At 45.3% G+C, this 17,236-nt stretch overlaps 1 protein-coding gene across 5 annotated transcripts; it reads left to right on the forward strand.

The window, feature by feature from the left end:
- Positions 1-810: 810 nt before the first annotated feature.
- Positions 811-16,013, forward strand: LOC142915642 (heterogeneous nuclear ribonucleoprotein L-like). Of its 5 annotated transcripts, none has more exons than XM_076061361.1 (13): positions 816-1,190; positions 3,042-3,160; positions 5,414-5,651; positions 6,033-6,118; positions 6,250-6,346; positions 7,784-7,853; positions 11,087-11,173; positions 11,654-11,901; positions 12,257-12,378; positions 13,058-13,259; positions 13,831-13,888; positions 14,716-14,811; positions 15,270-16,013. In XM_076061361.1, exons 1-13 carry the CDS (start codon positions 936-938, stop codon positions 15,323-15,325), a joined length of 1,734 nt encoding a protein of 577 aa, XP_075917476.1. In that variant the 5' UTR covers positions 816-935; the 3' UTR covers positions 15,326-16,013. The 5 variants fall into 5 exon arrangements, with proteins under 5 accessions (XP_075917479.1, XP_075917476.1, XP_075917477.1 ...); XM_076061362.1 differs by having other exon boundaries at positions 817-1,160; XM_076061363.1 differs by lacking the exon at positions 3,042-3,160 and having other exon boundaries at positions 818-1,160; positions 5,436-5,651.
- Positions 16,014-17,236: the final 1,223 nt, after the last annotated feature.

Raw genomic sequence — 17,236 nt, forward strand, 5'->3', positions numbered from 1 at the left:
ATAATCTTGGTGGCCTGGCAGCAGAAGGTTTCAACGAGAACTGTTTGGTTTGATCAATTAATGTGGTTGAATCAGAAATGATTTTGGTTTGTATGACGAGGCTGTTGGTGGGATCTCTTTTTATTTTTGTATAGCTACCATCATTGAGTAATTCTTTAATTTTGTTGTTATATTCTATTTTATCCATGATGACAGTGGCATTGACCTTGTCGGCTGAGAGGATGACAATGTCATCCCTCTTTTTTTAATTCATATAATAATCAGATTTCATTATTTTTATTTATTTATTCTTATTTAAATATAATCAAATTTGATTAGTTACATTTTAAACGAAATTTTATTTACTTATTATTTAAAATAATCAAATGTGATTATTTGTGGTTATAAAGAAAGGCTAAATTATTAATTAAATATTTCTGCCTTTATTTATTATGTAAAAGTGATCGAAATAGGTCAATTATTTTATTATTTAATCATTATTATTGAAAAATAATCCAATTTGATTATTTTAACTTATAATGTATATTTCTTTATTATTTAAAACAATCACATTTTATTATTTTAATGTATGTTTTTTATTTATTTAATCTTATTTAAAAAATAATAAAATGTGGTTTTTATTTATTCTTATTTAAAAGTAATAAAATGTGATTATTGGATTTTTTTATTTATTTATAATGCTTTTACAATAATCAAATTTGATTATTTTTATTTATCATTTATTATTATTTATCATTTATTATTATTTATTTAATATTATAAAAATATAATCAAATTTAATTGTAGTCCGAGTCCGACCTAGGGGGAGGCCCACGACTGCTTCAGATCTCCGTCGCCGGCCCCAGTCGGCCGAGAGAGGCGTCACGTGACGAGTGGCTGTGGGGTCACACCAAGCCGCGCGAACATCGCCAGAGGCCACATCGATCCGAGAATCGATGTCACGCGTTGGAATCGCCCCGCCGCCGCCGCCCGCTGCTGCCGCTGACGCTCGGCGATCCGCGCGGGCGTCGTTTTCGAGCGACAAGATCGCGAATCGATTCCCTCCGGCGCTCCACGCCATCACGATGTTGACCACCGCCGCCGCCTCCGCCGCCCGGCACGCGGCCAAGCGCCTGGGAGTCAATGGCGAAGGCAACGACCGCGTCCAGGCGGGCGCGATGGTGAGCGTCAGTGACGAGCGACTTGACGAGGTGTTTTTATAACGAGAAGATGTTTATTTTACTCCTCCTCGCCCAGAGCCTCGTTGTGAGGCCTGGGCCAGAGGCTTCACTCAGGCGACGTGCCACCACCACCACCAGCCGTGTTTATATTATTTAACGTGATTGTTTAGCTTTGTAACTCGCAGATTCCAGTGCCGTTGCGAAGAGCTTCTCGTTGTTGGTGTTGGGGATGGACCACGCGGACCACAGCATCGCTAGGCTCTGCTTACGTTCAGTAAAACGCGTTTTGGTAAACGTGGATTTCGTGTTCGTTAACACTTTGGGCTATTTCCAGTGTAATTTTTTTAGACGGCGTTTTCTCTTCTAAGGGTGTGTATTCTCTTTGCACTGAACTAAAATAATAAAAATATGAAACAATAAAAACATTACTCATTGTTTTTTTCGGTAAAGTCACGTATGTAGAAATACAATTAAATTATATTTAAAAAAACAATCACGACGTTTCGATCACAACGCAAGCGATCTTCATCAGGTGTCAAGAACAAATCACGGAGGTAAATACAGCAAAAGATGAGAGACGAGAATTCAACAAACCTGAAACAACATTATGTGAAGCACATCCAGTCAGGCCAACAACACAGTTAGACACTTCCTGGCGGACCACGAATAAAAACATTGCCTTCCAGGAGAGATTCGTTCATGAGGCTATCCACATATACAAGCACAGAGACAATTTCAACCGAGAAGATGGATTTTGGCTTAGCAATCATTGGAAGGATTTGTTAAACCATTTCGGGTCTTAATTGTTCACGCTTACGGTGGCTTTCAGACCGCATCCATTATTTTCGTCTCCCCCCTCCTCTTTTCAGAACATAGATGGACTCGTCCATCTGAACAAACTCTCAAATCGCTCTCCGTGGTGCTGACGTTAAAAAAACGCCACTTTTATTCAAATTTTCTTGCTGTGGTTTTCACACCTGACGATGATTGCTTCTTGTGTTGCAGTCAAAACGTCGTGAGAATTGTATTGTTTTATATTTTTATTATTTTATTGTTTCCCTTCTACGTGGTGACTTTACCGGAAGAACCAAGAATATTAATCCCTGCAGTCACGAAAGCTTTAAATCAAAAGTTAAAATACTAATTAAGTTAAAATACCGATGTGTTAAATGTCCCACGCGATGGCGTCGTGGGGTAGCTCTTCGACCCTCCCCAATGTGATTAAAAACTTTGCGGAATAATAAAACTTTACAGCGTCTACAAAAGCGCACCTGGCGGTGGGGGATGCGAGTTCCAGAGTTTGTAACTCGAGGGCCGTTTAGATTTAAAGTTAAACTCGCGAACGTTCTTAGCGATTACTGAAATGATGGCACTGAGCTATGGCCATTTTTTGCCAAACGGATGCAGATTTAAAAACCCCTTTAATGCAAGTGTCTGCATCTGCTCCGATATCACTTGCCGGCGATGTTAGCCGTGGCTTTATTTTGGTGATTTTGAAAAAGTTTTATGGTTTGGCCATGTTTGTTTTGTTGTAGTACGGAGTTAGACTGATGGCCTTAATCTAAGTTGTCTTGTGGTTGTTGTTGTTGTTTGACTTGCATCCCACTGGGATTTTTGCACACAGCGTTGGTGTACGGTGCTATTTCAAGGATTATTTTGCTGATTTTTCCTGGATTTTCTGTTTGCACAGTCACATAATCACTGTAAGATGTTTTTCTTGTTCATGTTTTTGTTTGTTGCGGTTGCACCCGATTCAAGAGCCGAATGGCTCACAGGGCTATACCAAATAAATGAAACTGAAAACTGTCTTCTCGGTATAGGAGGAAACAACAGCTTTGCACAATAGTCGTGTTGAGTTTGCTTCCTTGCCGACGTGCACAGGACACGTTTGAGGACCCACACAAGCCCCCACCGTCGGCTGTGGTTCACGTGCGGGGACTCTTGGACACAGCCCTCGAGTCGGACCTCGTGGAGGCCGTGCGGCACTTTGGCCTAGTCAGGTGACCAGTCGGTGGTGACCGTTGCCCGCATGGGGAAGGAAGCTGTATTATTGTTATTGTTGTTTACCGAAAACACCAAAGATTAATTCCTGCAGTCACGAAACCTTTGAACCAAGTTTAAACCGCCTCTACGGGGAGGTATAAGGTCTGTATCTTTGTGTCTGTCTTTGTGTTGTCTTGTGTTGTCTGTGTGTTGTCTCTGCTTGTGTATCTGCCTTTGTGTCTGTGCTTGGATTTGTTTCTCTGTGCTGTCTCTGCCTGTGTGTCGGTCTTGGTGCTTCCGAATGTTTGCTGCCGTGCTCCACTTTGCTCTATGCATACCTGATGCTAAAATGTCCCATTGTCTCTCAGCCTTGCCTTCTCATGCTAATATGTCCCATTGTCTCTCAGCCTTGCCTTCTCTGCCTATTTAAGGCGACTTCACTGTGTGCTTGTACCTGTGCTGGTCCGCTCTACTTTAATGTCTATGTGTGTGTGTGCCGTCTGTATCTTAAATTTCATACTTAACTTGCAATTTAGCAATCTTTGAAATAACGTAATCAACCAGGCTTTGCGTTAATTGTGTTTTGACCGACCGTCTGTGTTGCTTTATTTGGTTTCCAAATTCTGCTAAACTCTTGTCTGTTTGGTATGCTTCTCTCTCTGTGTCCCCTATTGTGTCGGTGTTAGTTCCCCCTACTTGGGTGTCTGTGTATACATCTGAGGTTATGTGTCTCCCCTCTCTCGTAAATTTAGCTCTTCTGTACCTGATGATGGCTGCTTGTGTTGCAACCGAAACGTCGTACGCTATTATGTTATTTTATTATTTCTTATTTATACGTGACTTTACCGAAAAAAACAAAGATTATTGTTATTATAGTTATTATTATTGGTGTTATTATTGTTGTTATTATTATTGTTGTTATTATTGTTGTTATTATTGTTGTTATTGTTATTATTGTTGTGGTGGTGGTGTTTGCGGACGTGGAGTGAACGTAGACCTTGGAAATTCGAATATTACCGATTTTCGCTTCGACAACTCAAGAAATTGCATAACACGAAAATACTCGATGGTTCTTAAGCACGGGGTGGGAGATGCCCTTTCTGGGGGCGCAAGACGTGCCAGATTATTTTTAACAAGGTAAATCATCGAAACACATTGAGCACGGGCACGTAAGCACCGCTACTTTGTTCCATCAAACCTCTAAATTAATAAACATTGTACGTTTTAAAAAAAATATTGAGAACCAAAGGGGGGGTGGCAAGGCTGCAGATTAAAGCTCAAGAACCACTTCCGTAAATAAAAAGTCGTGGCCGCGTGTGGCGGCGGACGAGAGGGCGCGGCGTTGCCCACGTCACGGCGTGATCGGCGACGCCGGGCGTGGCTTACTCGGGGCCTTTACAGCCTCAAGTGACCAACCAAAAACCGCTTCATCATCTTTGGGGTTCTTTCGGTAAAGTCACCACGGCGTAGAATGAGAATAAAATAATAAATCGATCAAAATTAAAATAACACGATAAAATTCTCACGACGTTTTGGGCCACAACACAAGTGGCCTTCATCAGGTGAAGGGACGAGACTGCCAAACTGAAATGGGACAGTTTCGTCCCTTCACCTGATGAAGGCCACTTGTGTTGTGGCCGAAACGTCGTGAGAATTGTGTTATTTTATTGTATTAATTTATTATTTTATTCTCATTCTACGTGTTGGTGACTTTACCGAAAGAACCAAAGAAGATTCATCCTTGCAGTCACGAAAGCTTTAAATCGAAACAAAAACCGTTTGTTTTTCAATTTTCCCAAGTCACGAATTCCCTCCGAATTAAAGTGCCGCTGCTGCTTTTGTTGTGCCGTCTGACAAAAGCGGCACACGTTCAAGTGTGATTAGTAACCGTGTTAAAAATTAATATCTCGTATTGAAATGGTGCACACACGTACCTTGTTTATGTACGTTTGAAGAGGCTTCGTTTGTCAGGTGATACATCGACAGAAGAAGACTATATTACCCTAAAGATGTATTTTAAATATAATTATATTCTTACAGTACATTCAATTGCAACGTACTACACTGCCAAACTGAAATGGGACGTGGCATCTAACCTGCATCCAACCAGTCTCCACTCCGTTGCATGCATTGAAACATTTCTTGAGATCAAATGAGGTGACTTGGAGCAGACCAACCTCGTGTTTAACATTAACAACAACAGGCACGCGTTTTAAAGTCGGCCACATCTTTGAATAACGGCACTCGTTTGAATCGCTCCCTCCGTGCAGCTACGTGGTGATGATACCCAAGACGCGGCAGGCGCTGGTGGAGTTTGAAGACCCGGAGAGCTCCTGCAGCTGCGTCGACTACTTGTCCAAGGGCTCCGTCTACGTGTGTGGGCAGCCGGCCTACTTTAACTTCTCTACCAGCCAGAAGCTTTGGCGCCCTGGTGTCCCGGGGGACAACGGCAACAGCAACCACGTCCTGCTCTTCACCATCCTCAACCCCATCTACCCCATCACCACGGTGGGCATTGTTACACTTACAGCAGCTGGACATTAATGTGTGAATAGTTTGTCGGGTGTGCCATGCACACACGCGCGTGTTTCATTTATACGAGTGAAATTATGTCCGTTTTGGATTACAGTGAATGGCTTTGCTAAGGAAATTACATTGATCCTTTGGTTCATTTGAGGCAATTGAAGTCGTGTTTTTTGTTTGTGCTTCGAAGTCTACCAATGGCATTGAATAAAAAACAATATATAGACCTAATGTTGATTTTGGAAAGCGTTGATGTCCTGTATGGCTCGATCTTAAAAATTCACTGGAAAAAAAGCTTTTCAAATTTACTTGGTAATGCGTGCAAAATCACCTCGCTGCGTTTGTGTGCTCCATGTGGTCCTGCAGGATGTGCTTTACAACATTTGCAAACCATTTGGGCCTCTGCAACGCATTGTGATCTTCAGGAAGAATGGCCTGCAGGCCTTTGTGGAATATCCTTTCAACGAGATGCATAACCGTAACGATATATCCGCCATTCACGTAATTTTACGTGTTATTTTGGAGATGCTAAATGTATTGTTATTAAAATGAAATGGTCGTGTTTTCCTTAATTTTTGGCCACGTTTGTTTCGGTTGAGAGCGCCGAAAGAGCGAACTCATCTCTGAATGGAGCGGACATCTATTCGGGCTGCTGTACTCTTATAGTGGAGTATGCGAGGGCAAGTACAACCGATATTTTGTACATTCACAAGTGTGTGCACCACAACCTGGTTTTTTTCACCCGCAGACCAAAGATTTCATTTAATATACTGAATTGACCACTTTGGTGAGCAAATAATGCTGAATACACACGGCAATTCATTGCTAGATGAGGGCTTCCGCACTCGATGCCTGTTGTGGGGGTTATTTGACTTGTGTGCGGGGTAAAGGAGTGTAGCATATATTGTGGCAGCATAGAAATACAATGCACCCAATGGATTTTACAGCTGCCCACCACACAGCCCCACAACCTACAACAACCCATTGTGCATGACGGGCATCCTTGCCGTTGTCTAAAGTCAAACTTTTCCCAATTGATATTACCGTGTGAGGGTGGTTCTCATCTGAGCCAGTGCCCTGAGCCAGTTAATGGAAAATTCGCATCCAGTGGGAAGGGTAGAGTTGGTTTTTAATTCGATTTTATTTGGTGACGGGTGATTAACATTCAGCCATAGACCGCTTTGCGAGACCTGCAGAGTACCTGAGGGGAGATGTTACATTGTTAGCAGGAAATAAAATTACAGAACAGTAATAACGAATGCATCATTTTCATAACGGGGTTATGGCACTTCAACATTTTTGAGGTATACGATCAAGGCTAACGCTTTACAGTACACGAGGAACACTGCGAATAAATAATACCGAGTTAGGCAGAGCATGCCAAACTTGTGCAATTAAACAAGTTTCGAATTTAAATAGGCCACCGAGGGATAGCGATTTTTATCTGCAAACACGAAGGGAGCTTGTTCCAACGAAGAGGGATAATCAACACGTGATCTTAAAAAAAAAACTGGTGGCAGAAGGCCACTGTTTTCCCACAACTCCGATAAGCATGCTTTTGCTACGTACGGTGCGAAAGTTTAGCTTATCGTTGACTTCCTACGTGTGGCAGCTCTTATTCATTCATCTCCCAGGAAGTTAAGGGTTGCGTTAAGTACCTCGGCTTCACCGCAAGTTGCGTGCCGTAATTGTCTCGGGGGTAATGACCGCTTAATAATTATTATGCTTGTAAATTTTAAATGGTTCTAAAGTTTCGATTTAAAGCTTTCGTGACTGCAAGGATTCATCTTCTTTGGTTCTTTCGGTAAAGTCACCACGTAGAATGAGAATAAAATAATAAAATAAAACAATCAAATTATCACGACGTTTCGGCCACAACACAAGGTCGGGACGACAGGTTTGTTCCTATCACCTGAAGAAGGCCACTTGTGTTGTGGCCGAAACGTCGTGAGAATTTTATTGTTTTATTTTATTTTTTTATCCTCATTCTACGTGGAGACTTTACCGAAAGAACCAAAGAAGGTTCTAAAGTTATATAATTTTTTCCCAGCATCTATGCCCTATATGCTGGCCACGAATAATGTTTATCTTTTCCCCCTGCTGTGTCCTCTTTACAGGCGACGCGTCTGAATGTGTTTAAAAATGACTCTGAGACCTGGGACTTCACCAACCCTGGCCTCAAGCAAGGTAAGACCAATATCGAGCATATCAGAGCCGCGCTCTCTCGACAGCTGGTGGTGGTGAGCCCTCGGTGTGTGGGGGGGGGGGGTGACGTTTTTAACGCAAGGGGAGGGGTGTGCACGGCGTGATGAAACAGGCATTGACTATTTCTGTACGCGGCCGGCTTCGCCGTGTTATACTTGAAGATCAGTGGCCAAGTAGAGGGGGAAGTTTGGAGCGTTCTCAAGAGGATAATGCAGCTTCTGCACTTGAGATTTTGGTTGCAGAAAAATGTCACACCTGCAGACACTTGGTTGTCTTGAAGCACATTGGTGTACTGTTTACAATCTACAGAACTTGGTCGTTGTCACAGGAAGTTATTTGAAACGCCATTCCCCTCTTTTGTATCAATCACTGCAATTGTGTAGAGCTGGTCAAGGTTATTTTCGTTTATACCTATCATCTCCATATATATAAAAGGCAAAGTTGTGAATATGTGTGTCTGTTCAAAATGTTTAGCGTACTTCCCGACATGCAACAAACTGGAAATTTGCCATGTGGGTACTTTCCAGACTGTATACCGTGCAAACATTACACAAATACACTTTTGTTTTTGGGGGGGGGGGAGCTCGATAATGCATTTATTTTTTGCACGGCAAGTGAGCTGTGACGTCAAATCTGTCACGTGACCCGTAGTGTAGCGGTTAGCGCTACGCTGCGCTACGAACCCGGCGACCCAAGTTCGATTCCCGTTCACCGCCACCACCGGTGACGATTATTTTAACCGGTCCTGGGCCTCCCCTAGGTCGACTCAGCCTCAAACGAGTAACTGCTGTGGTGTGTGAACATCGCCACTGGGGAGACAAAGGCGGCCGGGCGTGGTGGATCCAAGTCCCGGGCGAAGCCGGGTAGTAACAGCTAGCGCAACATATAACTAAATAATCTTTGTGTTTTTTTAGCCCATGCTAAGCTTGCGTAGTTTACTCTGGGCAGATTGGTTTTAAACTCGTGCCCGTGTACTTTGTTTTTTCTAGTTTACCCTTCAGAACAATTTGGCAGTATAAGTGAATGTTGTGAAGAACAGGATTCACAAGGAGGCATGTGGCTGCTGGAGTGTTCAATAATCCATTGGATTATTTTTTTTGTTACCATTAAAGCTGTTGCCCTGGTACTGGACATGCGATAGACATTGCCATTAAGTTGGTGGCGTTTTAGATTTTGATCAGCTTTGAAGATTTTCCCAACGTCAAGTGCATGTGGCCCATGGGCGGGTACTCGGTTGTTCGGGGTGTATCAAGGCTGGGCATTTTTACACTACAGTGTAAAACCTTGCATTGCGAGCATAATTCGTTCCGGGAACGTGTTTGTAATCCAAAGCGCTCGTACATCAAAGCACTCGTCTATCAGTTGTGTGATCACGTGACTCACGGCAGTACAAAGTGTGTCTACACGTACACTGCTCGTATTGCAAGACCTCGCTCGTTTATCAAGTTAATATTTATTTACAATTTTAGCTCGTCTTGCAAAACACTTGCAGACCAAGTTACTCGCAATCCAAGGTTTTACTTTTATATTTAGATTTACCAGGGTGTGTGTCTGTTGGATCAGAAGTAGGTGCCAACTTTCACTGGCATATTTGAGGTGGACATTGCACGTTGCGTTTTTATATTTTGTAGGGTTGAGAAACCTTGACTGCATTATGTGGTGTCTGGATACTAAGCGGAGAAGCTTAGAGGATGTCAGAAAAGCCGATATTTACGATTGAAAATATCACTTATTATAAAGTAACCCTTTTAATTTGGTACGATTGAGCCTGAACAGGAAAATGGTATCTTTGTCCCGAGTACATTGTGTGTACGCACAGATATTAGTTTCCGAAGAGGTAAGTCTCGCCACTTTATCAAGGGAGCTTCAGGGACACGGTGCGGTTTGATTTAATCGCCAAATTTCCGTAAACGCTTCGAAGAGTATTTTCCTCACTCCCAACATCAACGCTACAAGGAGCATCTGCGAGCATTGCCGCACACAGAAGCACACGGAGGCAATTTGCAAGCAACACACGAGCAATCAAGCGCCCGGCAGCCAACAGCCACCGACGTGAACGGCGACGACACGAACGGCGACATTGGCGACATCCTCGTCGGCACTTGGGAGGCACCAGGGACCAAGCAACCAACACACCGCCACCGCTGTGACACGCACGGCCGACCCGCGCACCCCACGCCTGCAGCGCCACGTCACGGAACACTCGGCGCAGCACGCTGCATCCGCTGCACCACAACCGCCACGTGCCGCTTGGCAGAGGCCATCGGATAACCCGCGTCCAGCCGCAGGCACCGGGGGACACGGCGCTGACAGACCGGCAAAGCACCGGAACCGCCGCGAAGAAGCTGGGAGCGACGAAAGCCCGCATTCACCGCGAACGGGACTTGGAAATAAGCCGAACGGAATGCGTGCCGATGCGTTTGGGGCTTAAAATCGCTCCGTTGGTGAGAATTTACCTCCACGCTCGTACGTTTCGACTGCCTTGCTAAAGTTTTGTTTGCAAACGAGGCTTTTGACATTGCAGATGCCAGACACAACGCATTTCGCATCGGTTTATAAGCGGCGATCTTTTTCATTTTAAAGGTTCGTAAGGCCCCGTCGCCCACTTCAAGCGTCCCAATTTTAAGCCCCAAACCAAAAAGGGTCGCCGGAGAGCGAGAGGTGCGGTGGCACGGACAACGCGGGGGGGTCCGTTTGTGCCGAGTGTGACTGCTGTTGGCGCAGGAAAGAAGGTGCCGGCCTTTCTGTTGCATCCTCCTCGCGATGGGTCGTCAGCCGCCGCCCGACTCTGGGCAACTTTGTGTTCCCGTCGAAGCGTAGACTGGGTAAGAAACGAGCGGGCATCGCAGGCGGCAACCACGGACACTCGCTGACGCCGCACCTCGGAACAATTTGTCGCGTGCATCTGTACACCTCCAATAAATTTTGTTTTTTTCTTCTTCTTGCGATGAGCATTTCTTTACGCGCTGTATTTTGTATGGCACTCGTTATTTATGTTGTGCCGTGTGAAATCTGCATTTTTAAAATACCGCCGATTGTTTTATGGGCAGACGCAGCGCGCCCCCTTGTGGAGTGTGCCCGGAATTTCTTAATGTGTTGGTAGTGTGAATGTTCTGGGTGCAGAATTAATTTTTTGGATTGTCATATTTTGTGCAGCAGTGAGCGCTTATGTTTCCCGTGGGTGAATTTGGTGATCGTTTTTTTGTTGTTTTCAGAGGGCAATGCAGTGATGCCAGCGAAGCAAACGTCTCTCCTTGGCGAACATCCCAAAGCACACGCTTGCGGTGGTGGCGACTGTGGAGGTAATCCCTTTGTTGCGAATGCTGTAATTTCGGTTTCCTTCAGCTTGCTGTCAGATTGAAAGAACCTGCTGCCTGTTGAGAACATTTCTTATTTGGAATTAGTGTTAAGGTGCATCCTAAAAACCTTTTTTTGCGGTTAACAATTGCAACGTACGAGTTGCTTTGTGTTTTAAGAGACGATATTTCCAACAGTTATCAGATGTATTGGGTATTTAAAACAAGCTATGCTGAATAAGAGCTTGGTGGGCCTCAACCTAAAATAAAAACTAGTTTAGTCTTCCCTAGGCAACTGAGTCTTCTGGACCAATGTTTTCCAGTGTCTCCAAGGGGTAGAGTGGTGAATCCTGGGTTGCCTGATCTTATAGGAAAGGGCACACGTGTGTGTAGGATGATGGCTGTGGTAAATCTGTTTTTCAGAGAAGTTTAGAGAGTTTCAGCTGTTCACGATGCGTTTCCCCCTCTTGTGTATTTGCGTCACAGGCCACCAGCAGCCATCGCCACCGGGCGTCGACTACGGATCTGGCGGCGACGGCATGGGCATGGGCGGTGGGGGAGGAATGGGCATGGGAGGAATGGGCAACCTGGGTGGTACCCAGGGCCAGCACGTGCAGGCCATGATGAACCAGCAGGCCGACAACAAGGTCCTCATTGTGTACGACTTGGACGCCGAACGCTTCAACTGCGACCGCGTGTTTAACATCCTCTGCCTCTTCGGCGACGTGGAGAAGGTGCCTTCGCTGGGTGTTGCGCGCACCTGCTTTGAAATGAGTCCCCGTTTTTTTTCTTCCAAAGGTTCAACCGCGGTGCAATGCGTACGCATGCGTGTGGTGCACGTCGTGCGCTGATCGTGTTATATAAAGTGGGAGATTCACACGACCAAATTTGTTCACCGATTGACAACATACACATTTGGTCATTTTCTTTACAAAAATGTACCCAATGCGAAGTGTTCTTTGTGCATGTTTTCTAATGGCCCCTCGGCCAACACTTCACATTTCAACAATGCGTTACAACGAAACTTGTAGATATTTTCGTGCAAGATTGCGCGATGCTGAACCGTCTTACGGGTTGTTATTTTTGTAGGTTAAGTTCCTGAAGAGCAAGCCGGGAGCCGCCATGGTCGAGATGGGAGATCAGTACGCCGTGCACAGGGCGGTTTTTCACCTCAATATGTCTCAGATCTTTGGAAATAAAATCAACCTCTGGTGAGCCTTTTTGTTCCCGTGTTAAATTGGTAAATGTAACTCGTCATATCCTGTTAATGTAATTGGATACTGCTTTCTCTTTAGGGAAGACACTTTAGTAAATATTTAGTGCAAGTGACGAAATTTTAGGACGGTGAAAAAGAGAGCTGATGAATACCGTGAACGAAACACTTGTCACACAGCTCACGAGGACCCCGATTACTTGCTGTCCAGAGCCTTTATTGAAGTGGCGAACATGAAATTTGGATTCTAGATTTGAAGCTTTACGGGGAGGGCCTTTATTGAAATAGCGAACGTGAAATTTGGATTCTAGATTTGAAGCTCTACGGGGAGGGCTTTCACCTATCTGTTAGAGCTTTCAACAGACAACGGGACAAGAAGTCAAAGCTCATCGAGACGCTGACCTTCCTCAAAAGATGCCGCGACAACAAGCTTAAAGGACGCGACCTGGGCTTGCTGTCTTCACTCCAACGCTGTCCTCTGGACAGTCCGGTCCCTTCACCTGATGAAGGCCACTTGTGTTGTGGCCGAAACGTCGTGATTTTTTGTTATTTTATTTTTTACCCACGTGACTTTACCGAATCGAACCAAAGAGCACATGAAATTTGGAACGTGATAAAATAAAAACTAAAAACAGTTTCTTCGCGCTATTCCCTCCCTTCCGCCCTCGTCTCGGCAGCGTGTCGAGGCAGCGGTCGATTGTGCCGGGCCAGGCGTTCGAGCTGCCGGACGGCACCGACAGCTACAGGGACTACACAGGTTCTCGCAACCACCGCTATGCCGACAGCGAGAAGGCGGCGAAGAACCGCAACCAGCGTCCCACCGCGGTGCTGCACTTCTTCAACGCACCCACGGACATCACGGCCGAGATGTTCGCGCAGGTCCGTGCCCCCGCCGCCCCTTCAGCCTGCTGCCAGCAGCGCAGAAGGGGAGCGCGTTCGGTTTCTTTAAAAGTTTTCCCAGGTGAAGCTTTTATAAATATTCAAGTCCAAAGTTTGCACGTGAAACAATCGTGGGTTTTTAAGATGAGCCTATTGATGTTGTGGAGTTTGTGGTGGCCCATGACACGTTTCCTGTGACGGGACAAATGTTAAATGGTGTAATGTAGTTTCCTTTCAGCGGTTAAAACATAAGATGTATAAATAATGCAGTCGATGTTCCAAAGGGACTTTTTTGTTACAGACTAGACAACACCTCGCGTTAATTTGTCCTGTTTAATACATTACGATTCATATTCATTCGTATTCGAAAGCTTTACATTTCAGTCTTTGGACATTGTTTCTGCAAATGGTTGCATTCCCCCTGAGTCTATGCTTGGTGTTCACACTAATCTGAGCACTTTGAAAGACTGCTCCAAAGCTGGCGAATGTAAATTTAAAAATGGAAAACGGGATTGGTGCACGTTAACTGTTACCAACTATAACGTGAACGCCGCCCGTTCTGTCCCCGCAGCTGTGCGACGAAATGTCGATTGCGAGGCCCCGCTCTTTCAAAGTGTTTTCTGGAAAAAGTAAGTCCCGCAAAGTATGTTTATTATTTATCTTACGTGTCACGGCACAGAATAAATCGTGTACTGTATTCTCCATGCAATCGTCGCTTGATTTACAGCACGACACCAGATGATCTGCAACGTGTGCTATGAGGCCATGCTCAAGAAACCCTGTGAGAAATTCTCTCCCGAGAGCAGTCCTTGCTATTCACTCGCGCCCAAGCTGACTGAAGCGTGTTAGCGTAGCCAAGGCATCGGACTGAAGCCTTCCTGCTGCAGAAATTCACCGACGACTGACACCACCCTTTAAACACGGCTTCTTTAGGTAAAGTCATGTAGAAGGGAAACAACAAAATAATAAATATATACAAACACAGACAATTTCAACCGAGAAGATTGATTCTGGCTTAGCAATCATTGGAAGGATTTGATAAACCATTTCGGGTCTTAATTGATTGTTCACGCTTACGGTGGCTTTCAGACCGCATCCATTATTTTCGTCTCCCCCCTCCTCTTTTCAGAACATAGATGGACTCGTCCATCTGAACAACTGCCAAATCGCTCTCCGTGGTGCTAACGTTAAAAATAACCGCCACTTTTTTAAAATTTTCTTGCTGTGGTTTTCACACCTGATGATGATTGCTTGTGTTGCAGTCGAAACGTCGTGAGAATTTTATTTTATATTTTTATTATTTTATTGTTTCCCTTCTACGTGGTGGTGACTTTACCGAAAGAACCAAGAATATGAATCCCTGCAGTCACGAAAGCTTTAAATCAAAATGGCGAAGGGTGTTGCGTTTTACACGACCCAAATGACTCTATGAGCGACGGTCCGTCCACGTGTCCAGCCGATAGGAGCGTGTCCGGCCTGATGGAGTGGGAGACCAAGAACGATGCCATGGAGGCTCTGGCGTGCATTAACCATCACCCCCTGAAGAACGCAAGTAAGTTGTGGGGTGTTGGCCATTTGTGTTGGTGCGATGACATTGAAGCGGGGCTGCATTATCGGCAAATCTTTGGTCGTACGCTCTGTTGAGCACCTAATGTTCAGATTTGGGGGGGGCGCTTGTTATTACCATAGCACCATCTGTGTACACTGGCTGCCTAGCAGCCTTGGGTGAAATTGCAGGAAGCGAAAGCAGTTGTAGATTGTTATATTATATATTAACAGGTTGTTATTTATGGGCGATTTGGATTTCGTTGTTGTTCTTTGCATATACAGAATGGAATTGAAAGTTGACATAGCCAAGCACTTTCACTTATCACAACTCAACGTTATCTTAGCTCCCTGAACGAGTTTGTTGACATCGACAAAGACCCTCCTAAGAATTGCTTCATTGTTTTAAGTTTTTGTGTGCTCCAGTGAAGACGTCATGTGGCTCCCCTGTTTTTATTTTCTCAGATGTTCCATACCTCTACACCCTCAAACTGTGCTTCTCCACTGCCCAGCCTTCATAGAAGACAACTCAACATGTTTCATGCCGTATTGAACGTCGGTGTCAACATCATTGTCACTTTGTGTACTATTTGTGAATGTCCCATCACTCTTGTTGAAAGTTAACCGTGGGTATAGGTCGAAAGTGCAATTGACGCGTTTACATTTTAGTTGTCATTTTTTGGAGGATTAATTTAGATTTCTATATTGACTGTACCGAAAGATTTTAAAGGTCGCAGTGGAAATGAAGAATGTTGAAATTAAAATAATTATGATTAGTCTCCTTAACCTGCCGAGTTTGTCTGCCGTGTGCATTGCTATTTTGTCCATGAGCCCCAAACCAGATTTCACTTGGCAGTCCTCGGGTGCCGTAACTTTAGCGGCTCCAATTAATTTACAATTTGGGGGGGTTCTCAACTTGCTCATAGCCAAAGTTTTTGCTCCCACCACGAGTGATGCTCCTTTCTTGCTGTAGCCCATGGCACTAATATTGCCCATTTAATTTCATAACGGAGAGCTCTGAAATAAATGCCAAAGAGACCCTTTTGGGGGGGGCTGGTAAAAATATACCCCGACTCATTGAAAATCCCATTGAAAAACATGGGTTGGCATTCTGTACAGTGCGTGTATTTAGCAGGTTAATACGCTTGCAAATATAAACCCCAAGAGAAAATAGAACAGTGTTTGAAAATAAAAGTATGGAGAGATGCATGTTTGACATCGAACTGGAATCGATTGAACATGAGCGTGGAGACATGAAGGAAGTTGGGCATAGGGTAGGTGAGTGACTAGTGTGTGGGTGGCTAGGTGAGTGACTGAGTGACTGAGTGTGTGGGTGGCTAGGTGAGTGACTGAGTGAATGAGTGTGTGGGTGGCTAGGTGAGTGACTGAGTGAATGAGTGACTGAGTGTGTGGGTGGCTAGGTGAGTGACTGAGTGTGTGGGTGGCTAGGTGAGTGAGTGAATGAGTGACTGTGGGTGGCTAGGTGAGTGACTGCGTGAATGAGTGACTGTGTGGGTGGCTAGGTGAGTGACTGTGGGTGGCTAGGTGAGTGACTGAATGAGTGACTAAGTGTCTGTGTGGGTGGCTAAGTGAGTGAATGAGTGAGTGTGTGGGTGGCTAGGTGAGTGACTGAGTGTTGGTGGCTAGGTGAGTGACTGTGTGGGTGGCTAGATGAGTCACTGAGTGAATGAGTGACTGTGTCTGTGGGTGGCTAGGTGAGTGAGTGAATGAGTGTGTGGGTGGCTAAGTGAGTGACTGAGTGAATGAGTGACTGAGTGTGTGGGTGGCTAGGTGAGTGTGTGAATGAGTGTGTGTGGGTGGCTAGGTGAGTGAGTGAATGAGTGACTGAGTGTGTGGGTGGCTAGGTGAGTGAGTGACTGAGTGTGTGGGTGGCTAGGTGAGTGAGTGACTGAGTGTGTGGGTGGCTAGGTGAGTGAATGAGTGACTGTGTGGGTGGCTAGGTGAGTGAGTGACTGTGTGGGTGGCTAGGTGAGTGAATGAGTGACAGTGTCTGTGTGGGTGGGTAGGTGAGTGACTGTGTGTCTGTGTGGGTGGCTAGGTGAGTGAGTGTTTGGGTGGCTAGGTGAGTGCGTGAATGAGTGACTGTGTGTGTGCGGCTAGGTGAGTGAGTGACTGAGTGTGTGGGTGGCTAGGTGAGTGACTGTGTGGGTGGCTAGGTGAGTGAATGACTGAGTGTGTGGGTGGCTAGGTGAGTGACTGTGTGGGTGGCTAGGTGAGTGAGTGACTGAGTGTGTGGGTGGCTAGGTGAGTGTGTGTCTGTGTGGGTGGCTTATCAGGGACGGGTCTCGTGTGGCCAGTGGTCGAGACCTGTACCTTGGCTGGGTCAGGTCAGACTAGCCTCCCCTAGGACCCCCTTAGCCGGAGGACCCCGAGACCCTAGCCCAGGAATAGGGCGAGTTAGACCGAAGCCG

The sequence above is a fragment of the Petromyzon marinus genome, unplaced genomic scaffold, assembly GCF_048934315.1.
Source record: "Petromyzon marinus isolate PM22_M1 ecotype Great Lakes invasive population unplaced genomic scaffold, UKy_Petmar_22M1.pri1.0 PM_G_Scaffold_33, whole genome shotgun sequence".
In the NCBI taxonomy this organism is placed as follows: Eukaryota; Metazoa; Chordata; class Hyperoartia; order Petromyzontiformes; family Petromyzontidae; genus Petromyzon; species Petromyzon marinus.

Coding starts and splice junctions, on each gene's coding strand:
- LOC142915642 (XM_076061361.1), top strand. CDS start 936: ATGTCACGCGTTGGAATCGCCCCGCCGCCGCCGCCCGCTGCTGCCGCT. Junction 11,902..12,256: donor TCTTCGGCGACGTGGAGAAG/GTGCCTTCGCTG, acceptor TTATTTTTGTAG/GTTAAGTTCCTGAAGAGCAA. Junction 13,889..14,715: donor CAAAGTGTTTTCTGGAAAAA/GTAAGTCCCGCA, acceptor CCACGTGTCCAG/CCGATAGGAGCGTGTCCGGC.